The 19,041-nt window shown below is 54.9% G+C and overlaps 1 protein-coding gene across 2 annotated transcripts; it reads right to left on the reverse strand.

Annotated features, from left to right (window-relative positions):
* Positions 1–7,809: 7,809 nt before the first annotated feature.
* On the reverse strand, positions 7,810–17,323 carry LOC119037916 (plasma serine protease inhibitor). 2 transcript variants are annotated; one of them, XM_053666111.1, is made up of 6 exons: positions 17,215–17,302; positions 13,185–13,367; positions 11,885–12,522; positions 9,976–10,246; positions 9,452–9,599; positions 7,810–8,863 (listed from the first exon to the last, which is right to left on the reverse strand). In XM_053666111.1, exons 3-6 carry the CDS (start codon positions 12,504–12,506, stop codon positions 8,675–8,677), a joined length of 1,230 nt encoding a protein of 409 aa, XP_053522086.1. In that variant the 5' UTR covers positions 12,507–12,522; positions 13,185–13,367; positions 17,215–17,302; the 3' UTR covers positions 7,810–8,674. The 2 variants fall into 2 exon arrangements, with proteins under 2 accessions (XP_053522086.1, XP_036986192.2); XM_037130297.2 differs by lacking the exon at positions 13,185–13,367 and having other exon boundaries at positions 17,215–17,323.
* Positions 17,324–19,041: the final 1,718 nt, after the last annotated feature.

Raw genomic sequence — 19,041 nt, forward strand, 5'->3', positions numbered from 1 at the left:
AGGGGACCCCCACCATATTTCTGAACCCCACAAAAAGGAAATAAATTAGAATCATAGTGATGTCTGCAGCTATGCCTGTGCCCATTAGAAAGAGAGCTTTGACACACTTTCACACTTGCCACACTCAAAAGTATGGACTAGCAGCAGAGAGCCTGTTCAAAAGGCAAACCCTTGGGACCCACCCCAGACTTACTAATTCAGAATCTGCACCCTAATAAGCACCCCAGGCAATTTGTGTGCACCCTGCAGGCTGAGGAGGTGAAGGGAAGCAGAATGTCTCACACAAAATACGTCTTTTTGTATATCCCTTACAAAATAAGGGACGTTTACATTTGTAAGAGAAATCCCCATTTAAAGGTGTCTCCTTCTCTGCACCAGGAAGAGGAAGATGAGTGAGCCCCTAGAGACCCTTGTCAGTGGAGGAGGCTAGGACTTACATCTGTGTTACAACTATAACCTTGACTGTGGTGCTTTTCCTGGTCACTTCCCATAAACTGGCCCCTCCCTCTCCCAATATCTTCTTTTGCTTTTAGCTGAAGATAATATTTAAGGTGCTGGCTTGGGCCATTTTGGGGAGTCCCTTGGTTTACCTAGGTGTCTTCCATGTAGGCAAGAGGTATACATGCTATTAAACTTCTGTTTATTTTTTTCCTATTCATCTGTCTTTTATTACAGGGGTAGAGTCTCAGCCAAGAACCTAGAAGGGAAGAGAGAAAATTATTTTTCTCCCCTACACCAGCCTAGGATCTCTTCTCTGCTTTTGCTCCCTGACTTGGCATTTTCTGCCTCTGCAGAAATGGGCTCCAAGACCCGCTCCCCTGGAACCTGTGGAGGGCCTTGCTCAAGGGCAGAGCCCAGCTTCCCATCCAGAAGTAGAAGGGGCCGCAGATTTTGAACGAGTATGTATCTTTGTCCTTGTAACACATGAACTTTTTAGGTTACCAGGTGTTTTCCATACATCACTCACTTATTCATTTATTCCTGCTTTTACCGTACAAAAATGTGCAGAGTGATTTCATGTGCCAGTGATTTAGGCCCTTGGCATCTCGTAGGGAAAGAAACATGTAAAGATTCTGCTTTCCAGGTGACCTGTCCGTGCAGTCTGGGCCATTGCCCTTAACGGGAGGTGGGAAGTCCCAGGGTCTGCAGAAGTTTTCTGTAGAGGGGTAGATAATAAACATTATAGATTTCACAGCACACATATGTCCTCCTCCTTCCTCCTCCTCCCCTTTCCCTCTTCCTCCTCCTCTTCTTTTTATCGGATGTTTTTTAAATGTAAAAAAAAAAAATTATTCCTAGCTTGCAACTTACCCAGAAACAAGCTGTGGGCTGGACTTGGCTGCTGGGCCCGCTGTGGTCAGACACACATGGAGTCCACACCCATGCGCCGGCATGTTCGCTCTTTGAGTGCAGGCTCCCCCCAGAGCTTCCGGACACGTGTTCCTGTTGAGGCCTGGGGTTGGGGTGGAAGGAAAGACTCCAGCATCGAATCTCATGTTTTCCCAGGGACCACCCCCACCTCCGTTATTAAGTGGTAGAGCTGGTGGAAATTGGGCAAAACCAACCCAATGCCAAATCCAGGCTCTTTCTATTCTTTCATGCTTTTTCTTAAATACATACATACATTCATACATACATACACACATACATGGAAGAAAAAGGAAGGCGTGTGCATCCTTGAGCACAGGAGAGAAAGTGACAGTGTCAGGAGAATAATCCTTGCACAGGTGTTGGGGTGCTCGCTGTTTAAGGCAGTGGTGTTCTCTGGATCTGGGTAGGGAAGGCGGCCTCTTTTATGTGGGGCGGTGTCCCAGCTGAACGGGAGCTCTGTCCTCGTCAGTCACTACCTCCCATCTGTGACTGTGAATGGCTATGTCCCTCAGACTTGCATTGGACCCAGGCAGGCAGCCCACAGAGCTGGGGGTCCATCCTGCCCACAGCCTAGAGAGCTAAAGGGTCCATCCTGGCTTCAGTGGGGTCAGAGCTATGGTTTCCAGGACTCAAGAGACCTGGGGGTCCGAGGGCATAGAAACTGGCCCAGGTGGGAAGCAGGACCAGCCTGTGGGGCCCGTGGGAGTGTGGCTGTGGCCCCTGCCCCGAAGGTGGGGAGATAAAAGGCATACCTTGCATGCTCAGTCCAGACTGGATGGTTTGTCCACAGGACGGTCACTCTCACTGTCCCCAGACACACATGGAGTCCATGAGAACAGGACTGACTTGGACTCGGCAAGCTTGACCTTTATGATTGTTCACTGTTTTCCCAGGCCTTGTGCTGCTCCTTCTGGCTCCTGAACGCTGGCCTGGCACAGGTGGGCTGAGCAAAACCCTAGGAAGCACCTGCCCTCGGGTTGGGCTTGCAAATGGACACAATGTATCTCTGGGGCTCAGCGGGGTGGGAGTGGACAGGGGAGTTCAGGTAGGAGGGTGTCCCATCTCCGTGGAGAGACCAGTGCTTGTTCCCTCAGAGAGCTCTGTCCTGGAGCGGGAGCCAGTGGGGGAGTGGTGGGAGGGGCTCGATCGCTCTCTCTGCATTGTGGTTCTGCCACCATGGATGACTTCAAGCCAGTAACTCCACCTCTCTGAGCCTCTGTTGTCTATCCTAGCTCCTTAAAGAATTCTTAGGGGGGAAGAAATGAAATATTGGCAACAGCCCACATCCCGGAGTAGGTCCTATCTTCTCTCTCACAGGCCTGTTGACTCGGCTCTCTGTTGGAAAATTACAGAGTCCCCTGCCTGTTGTCGCCTGCCACCCAGGCCACCCGCTGGCTGTGTTTGCGCTGACCTGGTTTGTGGTCTTCGGGGAGATGCTGGCTGCAGGCCTGTGGCACATTTGCAAAGTCCTGTCAGCGTGCCCCCACGTGGTTTGGAGGCTCCTGCAGGAGCGTCTGGCAGGAGCAGGGGAAATTCCCGAGTCTGTTTTGCGGGCCGCTTAGTCATTCATTGCTCCCTGTGCTGTGTCTCGTATTCTTCTGAGGAGGAGTGACCTACTACAGCTGGCCGTCTCCAGTTACCATTGCTACAGCGCCTTCCTTCTACATTACAGGTGACACCAGGGGTTTCACCCGGTACACAAGGACTCCCGCAAAGAGCAGCCCGCCCCTGGCTTCCTACCCACCAACCTTACACGCACTTCAACTTTCCTTTCTGTAAAGTGGGGCAGGAACACCCTCCTCATGCACCCACTTATTTACACGTTCATTCGGTCCACCTGTGTCCTATTAGGACTCTGCCTGGAGTTCCTCTCCTGGGTTCTTGGGTTACAATATTCTGATCAGTTTAAAGATGAGCCCACAAAATTTTAGATAATCCTGACTTCAAGAAATAGAGCTTAATGACCCTCTCCAAGAGTTGGACCAACTTAGTGACTTGTTGCAAATGAAGTGAGCATGGAAAGGCATGGGGGATTAGTTCTGAGATACTGGGTCATAAATTGACCATGGACGTTCTTCTCTCTCTCTCTCTCTCTCTCTCTCTCTCTCTCTCTCTCCACGAGAAGCCATGTCTGAGCAGCCCTGTGAATAGGCCGAGGAGCCAAGGAGCCAGGGCTTCTTGCCAACAGCCACCTGAGTGAACTTGGGCATGGAATTCAGCCCCTGTCTGGTCTTCAGGACCCGCAGCTCTAGCCTATAGCTTGTGTACAAGTGCATGAGAAACTCTGAGCCAGAGTCACCCAGCCCAGACTCTCAGACACTGGGAGACAGTGAACTGCTCTGTGTTCCAGGCTGCAAACTATTGGAATGAGTCACTACGCAGCTGTAGCTTAATCCAAATCCACACCACCTGCCCGCTTGGCTCTCAGGATCAGGAGAAGACTGTAATCAGAGAAACTTGAGTATTATATTAAATAAAAGTCAATTTCACCAAACAGCATGGTCCACATAGTTGATGCCTCAGTAAATGCATGTTCCTTCTGACTTCCCTACTTTTAAGCAAACTCTTCTCCACCCACACAGATGCCCGGTTGTGATGGTGATGGTGATATAATCACAGTTGTGCTGTTCTTTATGCTGAGAGTTCTCACCATACGCCCTGAAGCAGTTCAGTTATTCTACTTTACACATGGGGAAACTGACGGCAGAGAGATGAAACGAGTTCCCAAGATGGCAGGCGGGAAGCGCCCAGCCGGGACTCTGCACCGGCAGGCTGCTGGCTCTGAGCCGACACTTGTCCTCTCTGGGAAACACTGTGCCACTCTCTGCTGACTCGTCCCCAGCCTGGCCCTGAGACACAGCCCCCTCTAACAGGAGCAGCCCAGCAGGAGGGTGGAGGCGTCTGGACTCCAGCCCAAGGCCTTGCCCATGTTCCGTGCCAGCCTTTAGAGAGATCCTGGCACGTGGTCCAGAGAGCCCAGGCTTGCTATGCTGCCTGGAGGGACTGATGGTTAGTCACGAGGACAGTGGCAGGTTTCTGATTTCAGGGGCCTGGGGGCGTGGAGGTGCCTGCCAAGCTCTTTGCTGCCCTGGGTGCTGTTGAAGGCAGGGCCAGGCACCCCCACTTCCTCTGTGCCCCCTGCCATGTTCTGTGTCCCATTGGTCCCCTCTTTCCTCTTCCCTGGGGTGTTGCCGAGGCTCTTTCTGTGTTTCACGGATCTGTGGTGACCAGAATTTTGACACCAGTGCCTCCTAGGCAGCTTCTCAGACTGATCAGGCCCTAAACAAACCCCCTGCTGTTCTCTGGCCCACACTCCTCACACCTCGGTAAAGGCTGTAGGCTGTCCCTGTCTCCCAGCTCAGCCAGGAAACACGGCTCCTCCTCCTCCTCCCCCCTCTCAGCGTGGGACGGGACCCTCCTCTTCCAAATCCCGGAACCACTGAGCACTCTCCGTCTCTACTGCCCACACCCCAGTCCCGGCTCCAAGTGCCGTGACCACCGAGCCCTCTGCCACCTCCCGCCTGCCACCTGAGCTTGCCCCCCAAACTGCCCGGCTGGTCTGCTTTCTACCCGGGTCCAGAGCATGTTTGCTCATTCAGGGCATCCAGGGCCACTCCCTTGCTTGAAGCCTCTCCCCACCGCTCTGCCCCTCTGCTCAGTCTAGAAGGGTCCACGTGGACTGGCCCCACCCACCTCTGCAGCTGGGATACCAGTGGGGCAGGGCCCTGCACGCGCTCCCTCCAGCAGCCCTGTCCCTGCAGAGTCCACAGGCCCCTCGGCTTGATTCAGGAGAAGAGAGGTTTCGACGCCCTTTACCCACCTTCTGTCCCAGGCCTCAGCAGGACGCGATCACAGAGGAGTCGTCTTTCCTCTACTCCAGGCTGCACAATATGTGGCCAGGAGGTTTCCGTGGTCCTTTCTGGGACCCGACCCTCTCACTCACCTAGACCTGCTCCCACTCCCCTTGCAAGCAAGCAGCCCTGCCCCGCTGTCCCTGTGACTGGCTTCCCTGCCTCTGCCGCAAGGACCGTTGGCTTCTGGATATTGGAATGGCTGCTTCTCACACGTCCTGGTTTCCTACAGCTGGAGTATCAGCGACCCCACCCGCAGGGCAGCTCAGGCTGTGTATGCTGGGGTCTGAGGCTCAGGCGGGGGCTGAGGGCATGTAGGGGCCTGGGGTCTTCTGGAGCCTTCCCTCACTCAGCCCTTCCATTTGTTCATCCAACACTTGTTGAGAGCCCACTTTGGGCCAAGGCCACAGCAGGGGACCAGGGGTGCAGGGATGACCCGAGCCTTCGCAGATTTTGTAGTGTGTGAGAGTCACAGACCCAGAGGGACAGTGACCACACACGTGGAAGGTGATAGAGGGAAGTTTGGGGGACGGTGGGAGCCCGGAGGTGGGTCTGGGGGTCAGGTGGGGCTGGGGGACCTCTGGCCAGAGTGCTGAGGCCGTGCCTCACCTCAGTTTGTCATTCTGTGTTTATTTGTTGACTACCTGCAAGCCAGGAGGACCTTTCAGAAGGAACCAACCCTGCCAACAGGCTTGACTGTGGACTTCCAGGCTCCAGGACTGTGAGGGAACACATTTCTGTTGTTAAGCTGCCCAGCCTGGGGCATTTGTTATGACAGCTTTAGTAAACTAATACTAGTGGCTAAGAAAGAGGGTCCTGGGGAGTCAGTCATGCTTATATGTGCAGGCACCCTGAGACCCCGTTACCTTTTTACCAGGTGGGATGATGAGGTCAAGCAGAGGAGCGGCCCTTAGGTGATGGAGCAGGAATGGATGGATGTGAGCGCCCCCTAGAGGGCTGAGTGGGGATACCTACTGATGGGCAGATGAGACAGTGAAGGATGAGAAGAGGTCCAGGGGATGCTCGCGGTGTGGTGTGGTGGCCAAACCACCCTGAAATCACGGTGAGAGAGAACAGACAAACCACCACTCCTGTGTTCAGGGTCCCTGCCACGGGACGACCAGCACCGTCCCCTCTTCCCCAACACTGGTCCAGACTGAGGTCTCTGGTTTGTCATGCACATGGCAGGTCACTCAATATCACACTCCTCTCGAGTCATTGTTCCCTGTGCCTTGAAGTCCCATCCCTGTTCCCAAACGGCTGTCTGTCAAAATCCTGCTTATTCTTCAAGACTTGCTCAGGGCCTCCTCTTCCACGAAGTCTTCTGATGACCCCCAGCAGTTCATTCCTCCTCTCTCTCTCTCTGAGCGCCTATACTATTTTGTTCACCCCAGGGTCATGTGACCATGGAGTGACATGGGGCACCTAGTAGGGTGCTTTAGTGCCTGACACGCGGCTGAGGCTCACAAGTCGGCACCCGGCACCCATCCCAATCTTGCCCACAGTAGCTGCTGGCTGACCATTTGCCCAGGAAGTTTAGACAGTGTTGGACCTTGGCCTTAGATGTGTTGCACAGGCAGAGCCTCCCCCTGACCTTGGACCAGCTGGGCAAACAGATGAGGCGTTTCTTGAGGGGAAGGCACACGGGAGCGGGTCTGACCCCATTAGGAGGCCCAACCCCCGAACGCTGTCCTGAGCTCAAAGCACCGATGCAGACAAGCTGTCTGGGTCAGGACGCAGCCATCTGCTCTGCCACCGGTCAACACATGCCATCTGGGTCCCAGAGCCAGGGACTGTCATTGTCACACTGTGGGGCGCAGGGCAAGCACTTAGGTTTGTTTCCATAAAGTGGATGAAAGTGATAAGCCCCGAAGGGCGGTTCAGGGATTAATGAGGTAGATCACAGATGCCAAGCGTCCCCTTGGGCCAGCACATAGTAGGTGCTTAGTACTTTGGGGAGTGGTCAAACGTGGGGTTCCAATCTTATTAGTTCTAAGGGGCACCCTTCCATGGTACAGTCCAGACTCCAGGCCCAGAGTCATGCAAGCAACCTCGTGGAAGGCAGGCCAAGGACCCATGCAGGGTGGCAAGGTGGGCAGACCTTCAGGGGTCAGAGTTGGGGGCAGCTGGTTAGGGGCCCTTTGAGACTGAATGAAGGGCTCATTTGCTTATTTGTTCACTGAAGCATCTTTAAAGCGTCTGATCCCCTTGGAGAGAAAAATGTGTGGGGTTTTATAAAAGGGAGTGAGCCTCTCTGACCATAAAGCAGCTAAGATGAAGGTGCCCCTGACTTGGGCGTCGGCTTCCTGGTCCTGTCCCCTCTGCACTACAGCACAGGGCCAACTCTGTGGGTCTGGAGTCAAACCCTGCCTCTGCCCCTTAGGATCTGTGGGACTGGGGAAGCCACCTGCTCTCTGCAAGCTTCACCTTCCCCATCTGTAAAATGGGAATAATAGCACCTGCTTCCTAGAGGATCTTGTGAAGGGCAATAGCACCGTCCAGGTGAAGTGCCTAGCACCTAATCTGGAACATGGTCAGCTATCTATGTCACCATTCCTAGAGCCACTTCCCTAAAGACGACACCCAGTGCTTGCAAAACACTTTATTGTTATGACTGACACTAAAGTTCGGCAGTATCTTCAAATGATGCTCTACTATTTGCAGCAGGCCTCCAGTCCCCCATCGCCACCCAAGCCCACAAGGCTGTAACTTCATCCACAGGATGGCACAGTCCTGTGAAAGGCCATTTCCACCTCGCTGTCCATTGCTTTGCTAAAAGGCTGAGTGGCACTCAAATGGATTGACATCAACTGTGATTGGCAGTAACACCCCAGCCTTCTTGTATGGTTTCAAGGATCCTTCCAGCCTTGACCTGATCCTTCAATGCATACGTGGAGAAACCAGAGTCCAGAGAGGGAAAGAATTGCCCCACTGTCACACAGCTGCTGGGCTGGGACAGAAGCCCCATCCCAGACTTCCATTCCGGTGTTCTTTCGAAACCGTAACACACAGATAGCTGGTGTTGCTGGTAAGTAGGGGACGAGGCTTGGACGTCCACGTCCTGGTAGAAATGTCTACCGGGAGAACCTTCCTACAGAGCTGAATGCAGCACTAGGCCGGGAACCAGGGGCCGGGTTGCAGGCTCCTTTCCACCACTAATGTGCCATGTGACCTTGGGCAAGTCAAGCAAACTCTCTGGGCCTCAGAGCTTGCCTCCACTGACGAAGGGTGAAGGCAAGACCATCTGTTCTCTAGGATTCTTCACGGCACTTGTGCCTTGAGATTGGGTGAAAGAAGCAATCATCAGTGTATCAAGGTTACTGTTATTCTTTGAGAAAGTCTCACTAGCCAACTGCACCTGCTTAAATCACTAGCTCTCAGCAGATCGAAGGCCAGCGTGCACCCACTTCTTCCACCGAGGAGGCCTGCGACCTGTCGGGAAAAACCCCGCCTCAAGGGCGGGCCACTCTGCCCAGGAAGAGGATGTTCTCAGTGTTCTCCACAATCATCATCAGGAAGGGCCTGTCGAACGCTACCACCTGAGCGCCTATGCGGGCCGACCGGAACACAAACATGACTGCAGTGGCCGCAGCCGCTTTGGTTCCCGACTCGTCCACCTCCACTACGGCTTTGTGCACCATCTGCAGGGGAGACACCAGACACCGCCAGATCACCAGGGGCAGGGAATGCCGTCACAGGAAGTGGCCAACCTTCTGCCCGTGGCGTTGCTGTCAGGGTCTCTGTGCAGCTGAACCTTGAAGCAGGTGGGGAATGACAGGACTCCGCAGCGGCCATGTGCCAGGCACAGGAGCATGTGTGTCTGTCATTGAATTCACATGGCTCTCACGGTGACAGTGCAGTGCTCTGATTTTATAGAACAAAAGGAGGCTCAGAGAGGTCAAAGCATTGTTGGAGGTCACGCAGCTGGCGAGTGAAGGAGGTACTACCTGATTTTTAGTTTTGATTGCTTAATACAGGGCTCCTTCCCCCGAGGCACTGCTAGATATGACTTCTCACTGCACAGAGGAATAGGACACAAAGGGAAGTCTTTGCATTTTAAGGAGGAGAAAGAGAAAGAATGGGACCCATGTTCCATTCCATTCCATTCCATGGAATAGAACAGAACAAATTAGAATAGAATAGAGTGGAACAGAATAGGATAGGACAGAACTGGATATGCGGGCATGGAATGGAGAAGAACACAATGGAAGAGAATAGAATGAGCTCACCTCAGACACCTGGATGTTAGAATGGTTGGAGAGTCCGGTCAGGTCAGCTTGTGAGGTGAAGATGTCCCTGATCCCTAGCTTGGGGAGGACTTTCTCCAGCTGATAGGAGCCCTCCATGGAGAACTTCGGAAGGTGAAGCTGGAGCCTTCTAAAAATGGAAGGCTTTTGTTAGACTCTTCTAGAGCATCGGACCATTACTCATATTCCTGTCATCTCCCTTCAGCTTCCTAATGACCCTCCAGCTCCTGCCTGGAGCAGAGCCCATCTCACTTTGGACTTGGCCCCGGGCAACCCCAGAGACCACCGCACACTCTGGAGGCACCACCAGGAAAGCAGGCTTCCAGCCCCACTCCCTGCAGCTGGGCCAGGCCCAGGAGCTCTGGGACTTCAGCTGATACCTCTGGGTTGGGAGGCAGCTCCTGGGCTAGGTGAGCCCTTCCCGCCATGGCTATGTGGCCTTAGGGGACATGTGTCTCACTGGAGGTGCGTAGCATTAGGCTGGTTCCAGTGTGGCCTGAGAATACCTCTTTGTGAGCTTCTTGAGCCACTTCCTCAGTGTGTCCTGGTTCAGCCCAGCCTCCACCTGCTCCATCCTGCCTTCGTTGGGGAGAACGAAGAGCGCAGTGGCATTTCCTTGGTAGGGGACGCCCACGACCCTGCAGTAGAGGTTGCGGTCCAGGAGGTAGTAATACTCATTCTCGCATCTCATCATGGGCACCTGCACCACCGTCTCTGGGGTCACGTGGAAGTCCTGCATTTGGGTGCTTTTGTGGTCGAAGCTGGTCTCCCACTTAGCTAAAGATTAAAGTAAACAGGGACAAGAAATGAGAGATTCTCAGCTGCCAACGGGAAATGGGGAGACCGCAACCCTATTCAACGGAGATCGTCCCCTTTTAGAGCACTCTCGCTGGTGGCGGTGACCGTTGAACCGCTCTGGGACCCCTTTACCATTTGAGGGGGAACACGCTCGAACATTTTGTGGGGCTTCTGCGACATTTGCAAGACAGGGAGCTTGGTTTCCACATTCAGAGACCCTGAACCTTGTGTGTCTGTGCGATTCCCTGGTATAACCGAAGGCCAAGTATCCACGTGGGGAGGGCGAAAAACACGGATGGCTGGTAAAGCTACACTGTATCTAGGTGCATCGTCTGTCTTTCACTCTTTTCCCAGTGCTGGACTTTGATCTCCGTTTGGAAGAAAGTTTGGTCGGATTTGCGGAAATACGAGATTTTTCCTACGGGGAAATCTTCAGTTACTTGTCCTGCTCTGTCTCTCCCTATGGGATTTTTTGATCAGAGTGATACAAGTAATTATCTCCACCTTCTTCATAATTATCAAATACAGATCCCACCCCAATGCCAACTCAGCTTAGTTCGCACCTGTCCTCTGCAGCCTGGTGCAAGGGCATAGCCCAGGCCAGGGACAAGGAATCCTAGAACCCAAGCCTGATACTCGCTGTCTGTGAGCGTAGGAAGAGGGGTGGGCGGTTAACATTTCACTGTTTTTCTCCCTCTCTCTCCCCCCCTGCTCTTCTCCCCACCCCGCCCTCCCCTCCCTTCCCTCTTCCCCTCTCCCTTCTTCTGCTCCTCCCTCCCACCCTCAGCCAGGCCCCGCACGGAGCGCTGAGGGCTCAGCGGTCAGCACAGAGATCTCCAACCCTTTTCATTTCTCGGCAACATAAACTGACCACTAACATTCTGCGGCACACCAGGGAATAGTTTTCGGTAGATCTGACAAGTAAAAAGGTATCATTTTGATTCATTCACACTGGAGGGCTATTGTTGTATTGGCTATTGTCATTTTTCAAGAAATCTGACAATCCAAAAGAAAAGAGGTCCATGCCCCTGACTGAATAGTCAGGTACCCTGAGTACCTGACTCACTGGCTGAGTCGCTGCTTTGGAGGCAGAAGTGACAGCCGAGATGAGGGGAGACATTTATAAGAAACGTCAGGAAGCTAAAGACAGGGATTAGCCCTCAAGGAGGGAAGAGAACACTTTTCAGAGGAACAGGCTCCTGATGGGAGATTTCTTGGCTAAGGAAGCAGCCCCTGGGATGTGAAGGGCCTGGGGTAAGGGCGTGGCCTGGGACATGCCTGCAAAGTCCCTGCTAAGGCCCAAAGTCCTGCCCCAAGTGGCCACGATGTCAGTAGCCATGTGCCCCAATGACCATGAGCAACTCACGTTAGAGAACCTGTGTGGAAGCGGCACCTTCAGATGCCCCAGGGGCCCAAAGACAGGAAGCAGCCCTTCCCCAGGTACACAGTGAGAGGGCACCCTCTTACCTGCAGCCGCTGTTGGCTTCACTCTGTCAACACGCACCAGAAAAGGCTAAATCTACTCCCACACCTTCATGTGTGTGGGAATTGGGTCTTCTTTTAATAAAAGCAGCTGAAAAGAAAGAGGAAGTTCAGGTTCAAGCTCGAGGGTCTTACCTTTGAAGAAAATGTAATTCACCAGAACCATGATCTCAGAGCTGTCCAGGTTCTGAACCAAGTCCACGATCTTGCCTTTCGTCTGCTTGGCCACATAATCATTGATCTGCTTCTGGGCAGCTTCAGGGTCCCTGAAGTTGGTGGGAAAGGTGTCTGCCAGGTACAGGGTCCTCGCGGTGCTCAGGAAGGTGTCCTGGATGTGCATCGTGGGCAGGACGAACAGGGCGGTGCCGAGGCCCAGCTGGAGGTCCTCTCTGGGCTGGCGGAGCGCCTGCAGCAGCTGGTGGAAGCCGCTGTGGAGCGCCTCCTCCTCTGGGCCCCCCTGGACAGTGAGGCCCAGACTCTCCAAGATCTGTGTCTTTGTGTTGGACCGAGCCCCCAGGGAGATCAGGGCCAGAGACACGGAGATGCTCAGAGGGGAGAAGAAGATGTTCTGGTCGGGGCCGGCAGCCGCCAAGGCCCTGTAGAGGTCGAAGGTGAAGTTCTGGTTACCGGGGGCCGCTGTGCTGACGACGGGCAGCTCCCTGACTCTCTTCTTCGTCCTCCAGGTGTGGTGGCGGCGGGGGAGGCTGGCCACCTGCAGGCTGAGCAGCACCAGGAAGAAGGGGAGGCACAGCTGCATGGCGCTGCCTCTGGTTCTGGAAGGAGAGTGGGAAGAAGTGCTCAGGAGGCTGTGGGGCCAGCGGGGCTTCTCAGAGAAAAGACCGGGTGCAAGTGTGCAAGGCTGACCTCCTAGAGAACCGCCACCACCCGAGTGCGGCACCAGAGAGGACTTAGCAGGGAGAAGAAGAAGGCAGAGGGGTGTGGCCCCGGGGCGGGGCCTGGCCACCGGGGCAAGACTCTTCCCCTGTCCTCACAACCAGGGACACACCACAGGGCGAGGGGACCTGGGGGTGGAGATTCTCCCGTGTCCTGCCTGGGCCTAGTCTCTGATGCTCCGGGGGAGCTAGCGGTCTGCTAACCTTCCCTTTGTCCCAGGTAAAGCACGTGCAAGGCCTCCTGGTGCTCCTCAGGCCAACCACCCCCCACGGGGCTTGCAGCCTGGATTCATTCATGCCACGGCTATTTCATGAGCACCTACTATGTGACTGCCCGGGGGGCCAGGCTTTTGAGAGTCATCAGTGTGCACCCGGATGCCAGTCAGTCCCTTTCTCCCGGAGTGAGTGCACAGAAGTGAGGGCCCAGCACAGACCTGGTGCTTCTAGGAGTGTGAGCTGTCAGTGTGGCAGCGTCTGGCCAGAGCCCCGCCTGAGACCCCATTGCCTGGACGAGGCTGCGGGGGACACGCTTTCACACACACACTCTCACGTGATCCTGGCATCGGTGGAACAGATGATTCCTGAGGCACCGTGGGTCTGACTGACTCCTGATGCAGGTGACGTCCCCTCAGCTGGGAGCCCGCCCCCGGCCGCCCAGGGTGGGCACTGCCAGAGTCCAAAGGCCCCCCAACAGCTGCAGTGGATTTCACTTGCAGAATGGCCCCCTGCAGGTGAGGTTGAGGGGTGGGGAGAGGAAAGTGGTGGGGGGCATAGAAAGCCAATGAACTTGGGAGTCGGGCGGAACGGGGCTGCAGTCCTATCTATGAGCCAAACCAAGTGACTCAACAGGTCACACAGATAGGCCCTGGCCTCCAAATTGCGTCTGAGCTCACAAAGGAGGCACATTTAGAATGTTCTGTCCGCAGAACCTCAGACTACCCAGCATGCAATCACCACCCCGTGGGGAGCCAGGAACAAGGCCTGCACCCCCTGTCAGAAGCCACGCGGTCCTCACATACGTCAACTCCTTCAGCCTCACCCCCACCCACAGAGAGAGGGTCTACCCCCAGCCCCATTTTATGGATGGGCAATCCGAGGCTCAGAGAGGTTGAGTCTCTGGCTAACAGTGGCAAATCTTGGGCTCAGACCCAGTTCTGACTTTCCAAGCCCTCACTCTAAAATGCCTTACCATTTGGCTTCCCCACACCCCTAATCCTCCTCCCTGGACCCCTAGCTCCTCCTCCCCAGACCCCCGGTCCTCCATTGCTGCGTCACAGCGTCCCAATTTTGTATTCTAGGCATTCAGGCAAGGACAGCCCCTAATCTGCAGATAATTTGGAAACACGTTCTGACCTTCCCATGCTGACACTCCCTGTCTATTCCCAAGAGTGGCCTCCCTGCCAAGTGTGGGACGATCAATGTAGCAGGTTGCTGCTGAAGAAAGAGCTGAGCTCAACACCCCCACCCCTGCTGATTAGCACTGAGCTGGTCAGCACCCCAAAAGGAAGGCTTTCAAAGAAAAGCTACAGTTGCGGGGGGAGTTTCCTGCTTGGAAGGAGTGGGAGTGAATGTTCCGGCTTCTCATCCCCCCACCCTCCCAGCTGATGACCTTGGGACAGGCCTGCCCTCTCTCTGGCCTCAGTTTGTTTCTAAGCAGCAGGAGGTCTGTCACTGTGGCAGCCAGTAACCCTCCTCCCCACCACTGTCCCCAACCCCCAAGTGCCCACTGGCTCTCCCTGAAGAGCGGGGTCTCCTTGGAGAGGCCCCCCTCCCTGGCTGCAGGTTTGGGACCCAGACATCTCGCCCTATTTGGGTCCACTCTCTTTTATTAAAGCCACTGTATCCAGAACTTATTAAGACACTCTATAAATAGTACTGCATATCATCTTCATCAAAAGTAAGCACTGTTAACCTCATTTTACAGGTGAACAAACTGAGGCCCAGCCAAATGGACTTGCTTGTCCCAGCCAGGGAGTGATGGCACTGGACTATAACTCAGATTCCTCTGATTTGTCCCTTCATGTCCCCGAGGAACGACACCTGACACAGGTCCCTGCCCCCGTAGCTCCTGGGGCGTACCCCGGGTCTCTCCCTGACTACTCATCTGTATTAGCTCATCCACAACAGTGTGAGCTGGTAGCATGATCAAGTTGTACAGAAGCGCAAACAGAGGGTCAGAGAGGTCCTTTCCCCAGAACGGGGAGTTCTCAGGGGACTCATTCCAGTTTCCTAGTTTCAGGGCCCAGGCTCTGCTGTCGCGCTTCTGGGCCTCTGGTGGAAATCCGCAGCTCTGACAGCTTCGTGCCAGCCTCGAGCGGGGGTAAGCCGCTCCAGGACCCGTGAGCCTGGCACTCAGGAGGCTGGCAGAGCCAGGCCTGGCTGACTTTCCCCCGGGCACCGGACGCTGATGTTTCCTCAGAAATGCTTCTGTATGTCAGAGGATGGCAGTAGAGTAGCCAAGCTCCTGGGACATCCAGGCCTGTGACATCCAGGCCATAGTGACCCAAGGCAGCTGGAGGTAAGCAGACCCTGGGCAGTTCACCCACCGATCCCTCAGTATCCATGGCCCCCAAATCCGCTGGCTTTTATTCCAAGTGGGAGGCAGAAAGTCCTGCCCAGGTCCCTTTTGGCCTCAGCTGCTGGCACTGTGGGACTGAGAAGAGACCACCTGTGATCTGCTAACTGCCAAAGGTAATGGACCCCGGGTTCCAGGCGGACAGGGAAGGACGGAATCCCAGCTTCCCTTGGTCCTAAAGGCCCAGGGCGAGGGCACAGACCTCCTGAGAGCAGTGATCTAGAGAACTTCGAAAACCTCCCTCCCATCTGCAGACCACCAGCAAGCCTTGTTGCTTTCCAGCTCCAAAAGGTGTCTTAAATCTGCCTGCTTCTCCCCATTGTCCCTGCCGCTGTGTTCATGGAAGCCCCTTCCATTTTTCACCTGGCCCACCCTGCTTCTCTTCTCCCCACGAGCCACTCTACATGGCATCCGAATCTCCTTCCATCACAACCAAGGTCACCGTACTCCCCTGCCTAAAAACATCGTTGCTGCCCATTCATTCAGGGTAAAATTTAACTCTCACTTATGCGGTGCCCCCACGTAGTCTGGCTCTGCCCGGCTCTCCCCAGCCTCAGCTTGTCCTGCTCTGCCCTCGGACACGTGTGCTCTCCAGACACACTTCTTTATTTACTTCCTCGGACACAGCGAGCCCATCCTAGCCCTGGGCCTTTGCACATTCTGCACTCTGAAGGAGACCTCTCTCCACCTTCCTCGCCAGGGCCAGCTTCTCCAGAGGTCTCGGGCCTCTTCACTGCTCCTCTCCTCTCTCAGGGGATAATATAAGTGCCTTTGCAGGTGCATCTGCGGTTGGCCTCTTTCGTTCCCACCACTCCCTGCCCCTAGCAGATGCCCTCACAGCAGGCATGGGCTGATGGGGGGAGGCACCTCTGTGCCATGAATGAATGAGTGAGTGAATGAATGAACCGGCCTCGTTCTTTGTAATTCAGAGGTGTCAGGCCACACCCCAGACACCAGGAGTGGTGGAAAGCAGTCAGGCTGGGCATCTGCAGCTGAGTGGCAGCGGCCTTGGGGCTCACTTGCCACGTGACCTTGAACAACTCCCCCACCACTGCTCCGCTTCCATTTTCTTTCTTTTTCCTTTTTAAAAGCCACCCCATTAAGGTAGGACTCACATATGTGTACGGCTTGGTGAGGTCGGTGAGAAACGTACACCCACAAAACCATCACCACTGACGCCCATCACCCCCCAGAGTTCCCTCCTGCCCAGGGGAGCAGTTCCCCTGTTACTGTGACATTTCTTCTCAACAGCCCGATCTGTAGAAAAACTGGAAGCACCTTATGCCTCTGTTTTGTTTACTTAACCAATGGCCACCGGGCAGAGCACGAACTGGGGGGCAGAGCGGCCTTATCTCAGGGAACCAGATGACATTTGATTATTTTTCCTGCTTTTGAAAGGTTAGATATTCCAGGCACAGACAAGTCAGATTTACTGGGCTCCTCCTGTGCACCCGACACTTGTCCCCACTGCCTCATTTCAGGTCTCTCGACCTCAGCCCTGGTGGCATTTGTTAGAACCGAATCATTCTTCGTCGTGGTGGTGGGTGGGGGGGTAGGGGTCGGGGTGCTGTCCTGGGCACTGTAGGATGTTGAGCAGCCTTCTTGGTCCCCACTCACTGGATGCCAACAGCAGCCACCGACCCCCACCCCCGGCTGTGACAACTAAACATCTCCACGCAGATGTGCCCTGGGATGAAAATCGTGCCTGGGGACAGCTATCCTCGTAACTGATCGTCACGCCACCCATCCAGATGGTAGAGTAAGTTGCATTGTACCTGAAAAGAACCTGAAGCTCAGCCAGAGTTCGTGTGGTGCCCAAGGTCACCTCTGCTGCCCGAGAGGCCCAAGTCCTTCCCCAGCACGGTGTCCAGCTTTTCCTGCTCTCTCCGGGACCCCTCCGACCCGTGTTAGCCCTCTGAACGCCCTACCTCCAGAGTCCATTTCCTGACCCTCCTCACACGTCCCTCGGGCCCTCAGTGTGCAGTGGCCGTACTTACTCTGTCCCTCGGCGGAAGGGGCACACAGTGGAGGCGACAGGCTGTGGGCTCTGGACGGCGCGGAGAGCTGGCTGGAGTGGAGCCAGCACTTGTCAGGGTCCCAGCAGCCGAGCCGTGACTCCGCCCCGCCCTGGCCCCGCCCACCGGCCCTGCCCTGTCCTGACCCGCGGGCCTCTCTCCAGCAGCCAGGTTTCTGGCAAAGCCACTGGAGCTCTGACTAGGGTCACCACCCACATCCCTGCATGTCCCTGAAGGGGAGCAGAGCCTGCCACCCTGAAATATGCCTCTTTGGGGACAGCGATTGTTTTAGTTTGGCTAATTTTAAGAAACAGCCCACAGGGGAGAAGCTCTGAAACCCAATTTTAAGTGTTGCCGGTGGGACTCTTCCACAAGATCTCAGGAAAAGTATTTCACGGACCCACACATGGGAGACTGGTGTGGCGAGGTTTATTCAGGTGGAAATCTGCTCCTGGGCTTCCAGCATCCGGTCTCCATGGAAAAGCCCTACCTTGTTCTCAGCAAGGCCACAGCAAAAGCCAGTGTCCCGAGTCTCTGCTTCCTGTTAAAGCTGAGCCCGTGGAGCCCACCCCACCTTTCGCAGGCACACAGCCGGTGGACACACATGGTTGTATTTGCTCCCGGCTGAGAGGCAGTGCAAGAACAAACAGGACAAGTACGGGTCACTGGGGGGGGTGTAGAGAGAGGGGGAGAGAGAGAGCGCTCCTTTGTTCCCCTGGGATTATAATTGGTTGGGTTTGGGACGGACCAGGGGCTTTTTAAAATAACCAGTCAACTTTCCGAGCTTTCATGGGCTTTTGATGCGTCCACCCCCTAGTTCGACTGGCAGGCCTGTGTGGTCAAGCCCCTCCCCCTGTGCCATTTTGACTTCCCTTGCGCATGTACTTGCCTCTGACCCTCTGCAGTCCCTCGAGTTCAGGTGGGGGAGGGGAGAGGGTTACCCCCCCCACCCCCCGCAGAGTGATGCTCTGGCTCCCTGGGGTGTGAAGCTGCAGCCTCCTGGTGACGCAAACAGGCTCCTGCTCCCCAGTTCATTAAACTCAATGTCTCACTCCCTTTGCTCTCTTCCCTATTAATAACCAATTACCTTCGGTAACAAAAGGCCGCCTACCTTTGTGAGGGAAGCCCCCACCTGTGAGGGCATCCGGCCTGCCCTCACCGTCCACGGAGAAGGTGTGGTCTTCGAACTGCAGAACGTCACCCTCATCTACTGTGCTTTTCCCAGTCCCCACCCGTAAGGGACTTCCCTCCTGAAAAGTCTCCTTCTGTCTTTAGCCAAAGCTGGCATTTAAGGGGGTGGCTTCAGCCTTTTTGGCGACACCCCACATGCACCCATATTTGCCCATAGAGGCCCAGGAACTCTTGGGAGAAGGGCCTAGACAGGCAGCCGGCTGCCAGCCTTCCTGACACAGGGAAAGGGAGACCTTTCCGGACTAAGGGGAGAAAATTGTTTTACTACGTGTGCATGGGGAACTCATGCAAGCGTGAAGATCCCAAAGACCCTGGGGCGACACTGGGTACACGTGGCATTGTGGACAACGGAGGGATGTTAGATTTCAGAAGTGAGAATGGACGATGGGATGGCGCGGAAACCGTGGGAGATGGCAGTGTCCGGCTCACAGGCCCTGCCTGAAGCCCTCCCCTCACCAAACTCAATTCGAATTAGGAGAAGGAGACGTGCTTCTTCCAGAAGCAGGTTTCTTTGTCTGAATCTCTTAGTCAGGAAAGGGGAAAGGGGTCAAAGATTCCTGCTGAGTCTTTCTTTCTCTTTTAATTATTTCATGTTGGTTTCAGGTGTGCAGCACACTG

This window comes from Artibeus jamaicensis, unplaced genomic scaffold, assembly GCF_021234435.1.
Source record: "Artibeus jamaicensis isolate MK-2021 breed Jamaican fruit bat unplaced genomic scaffold, CSHL_Jam_final contig_444, whole genome shotgun sequence".
Taxonomy (NCBI): Eukaryota; Metazoa; Chordata; class Mammalia; order Chiroptera; family Phyllostomidae; genus Artibeus; species Artibeus jamaicensis.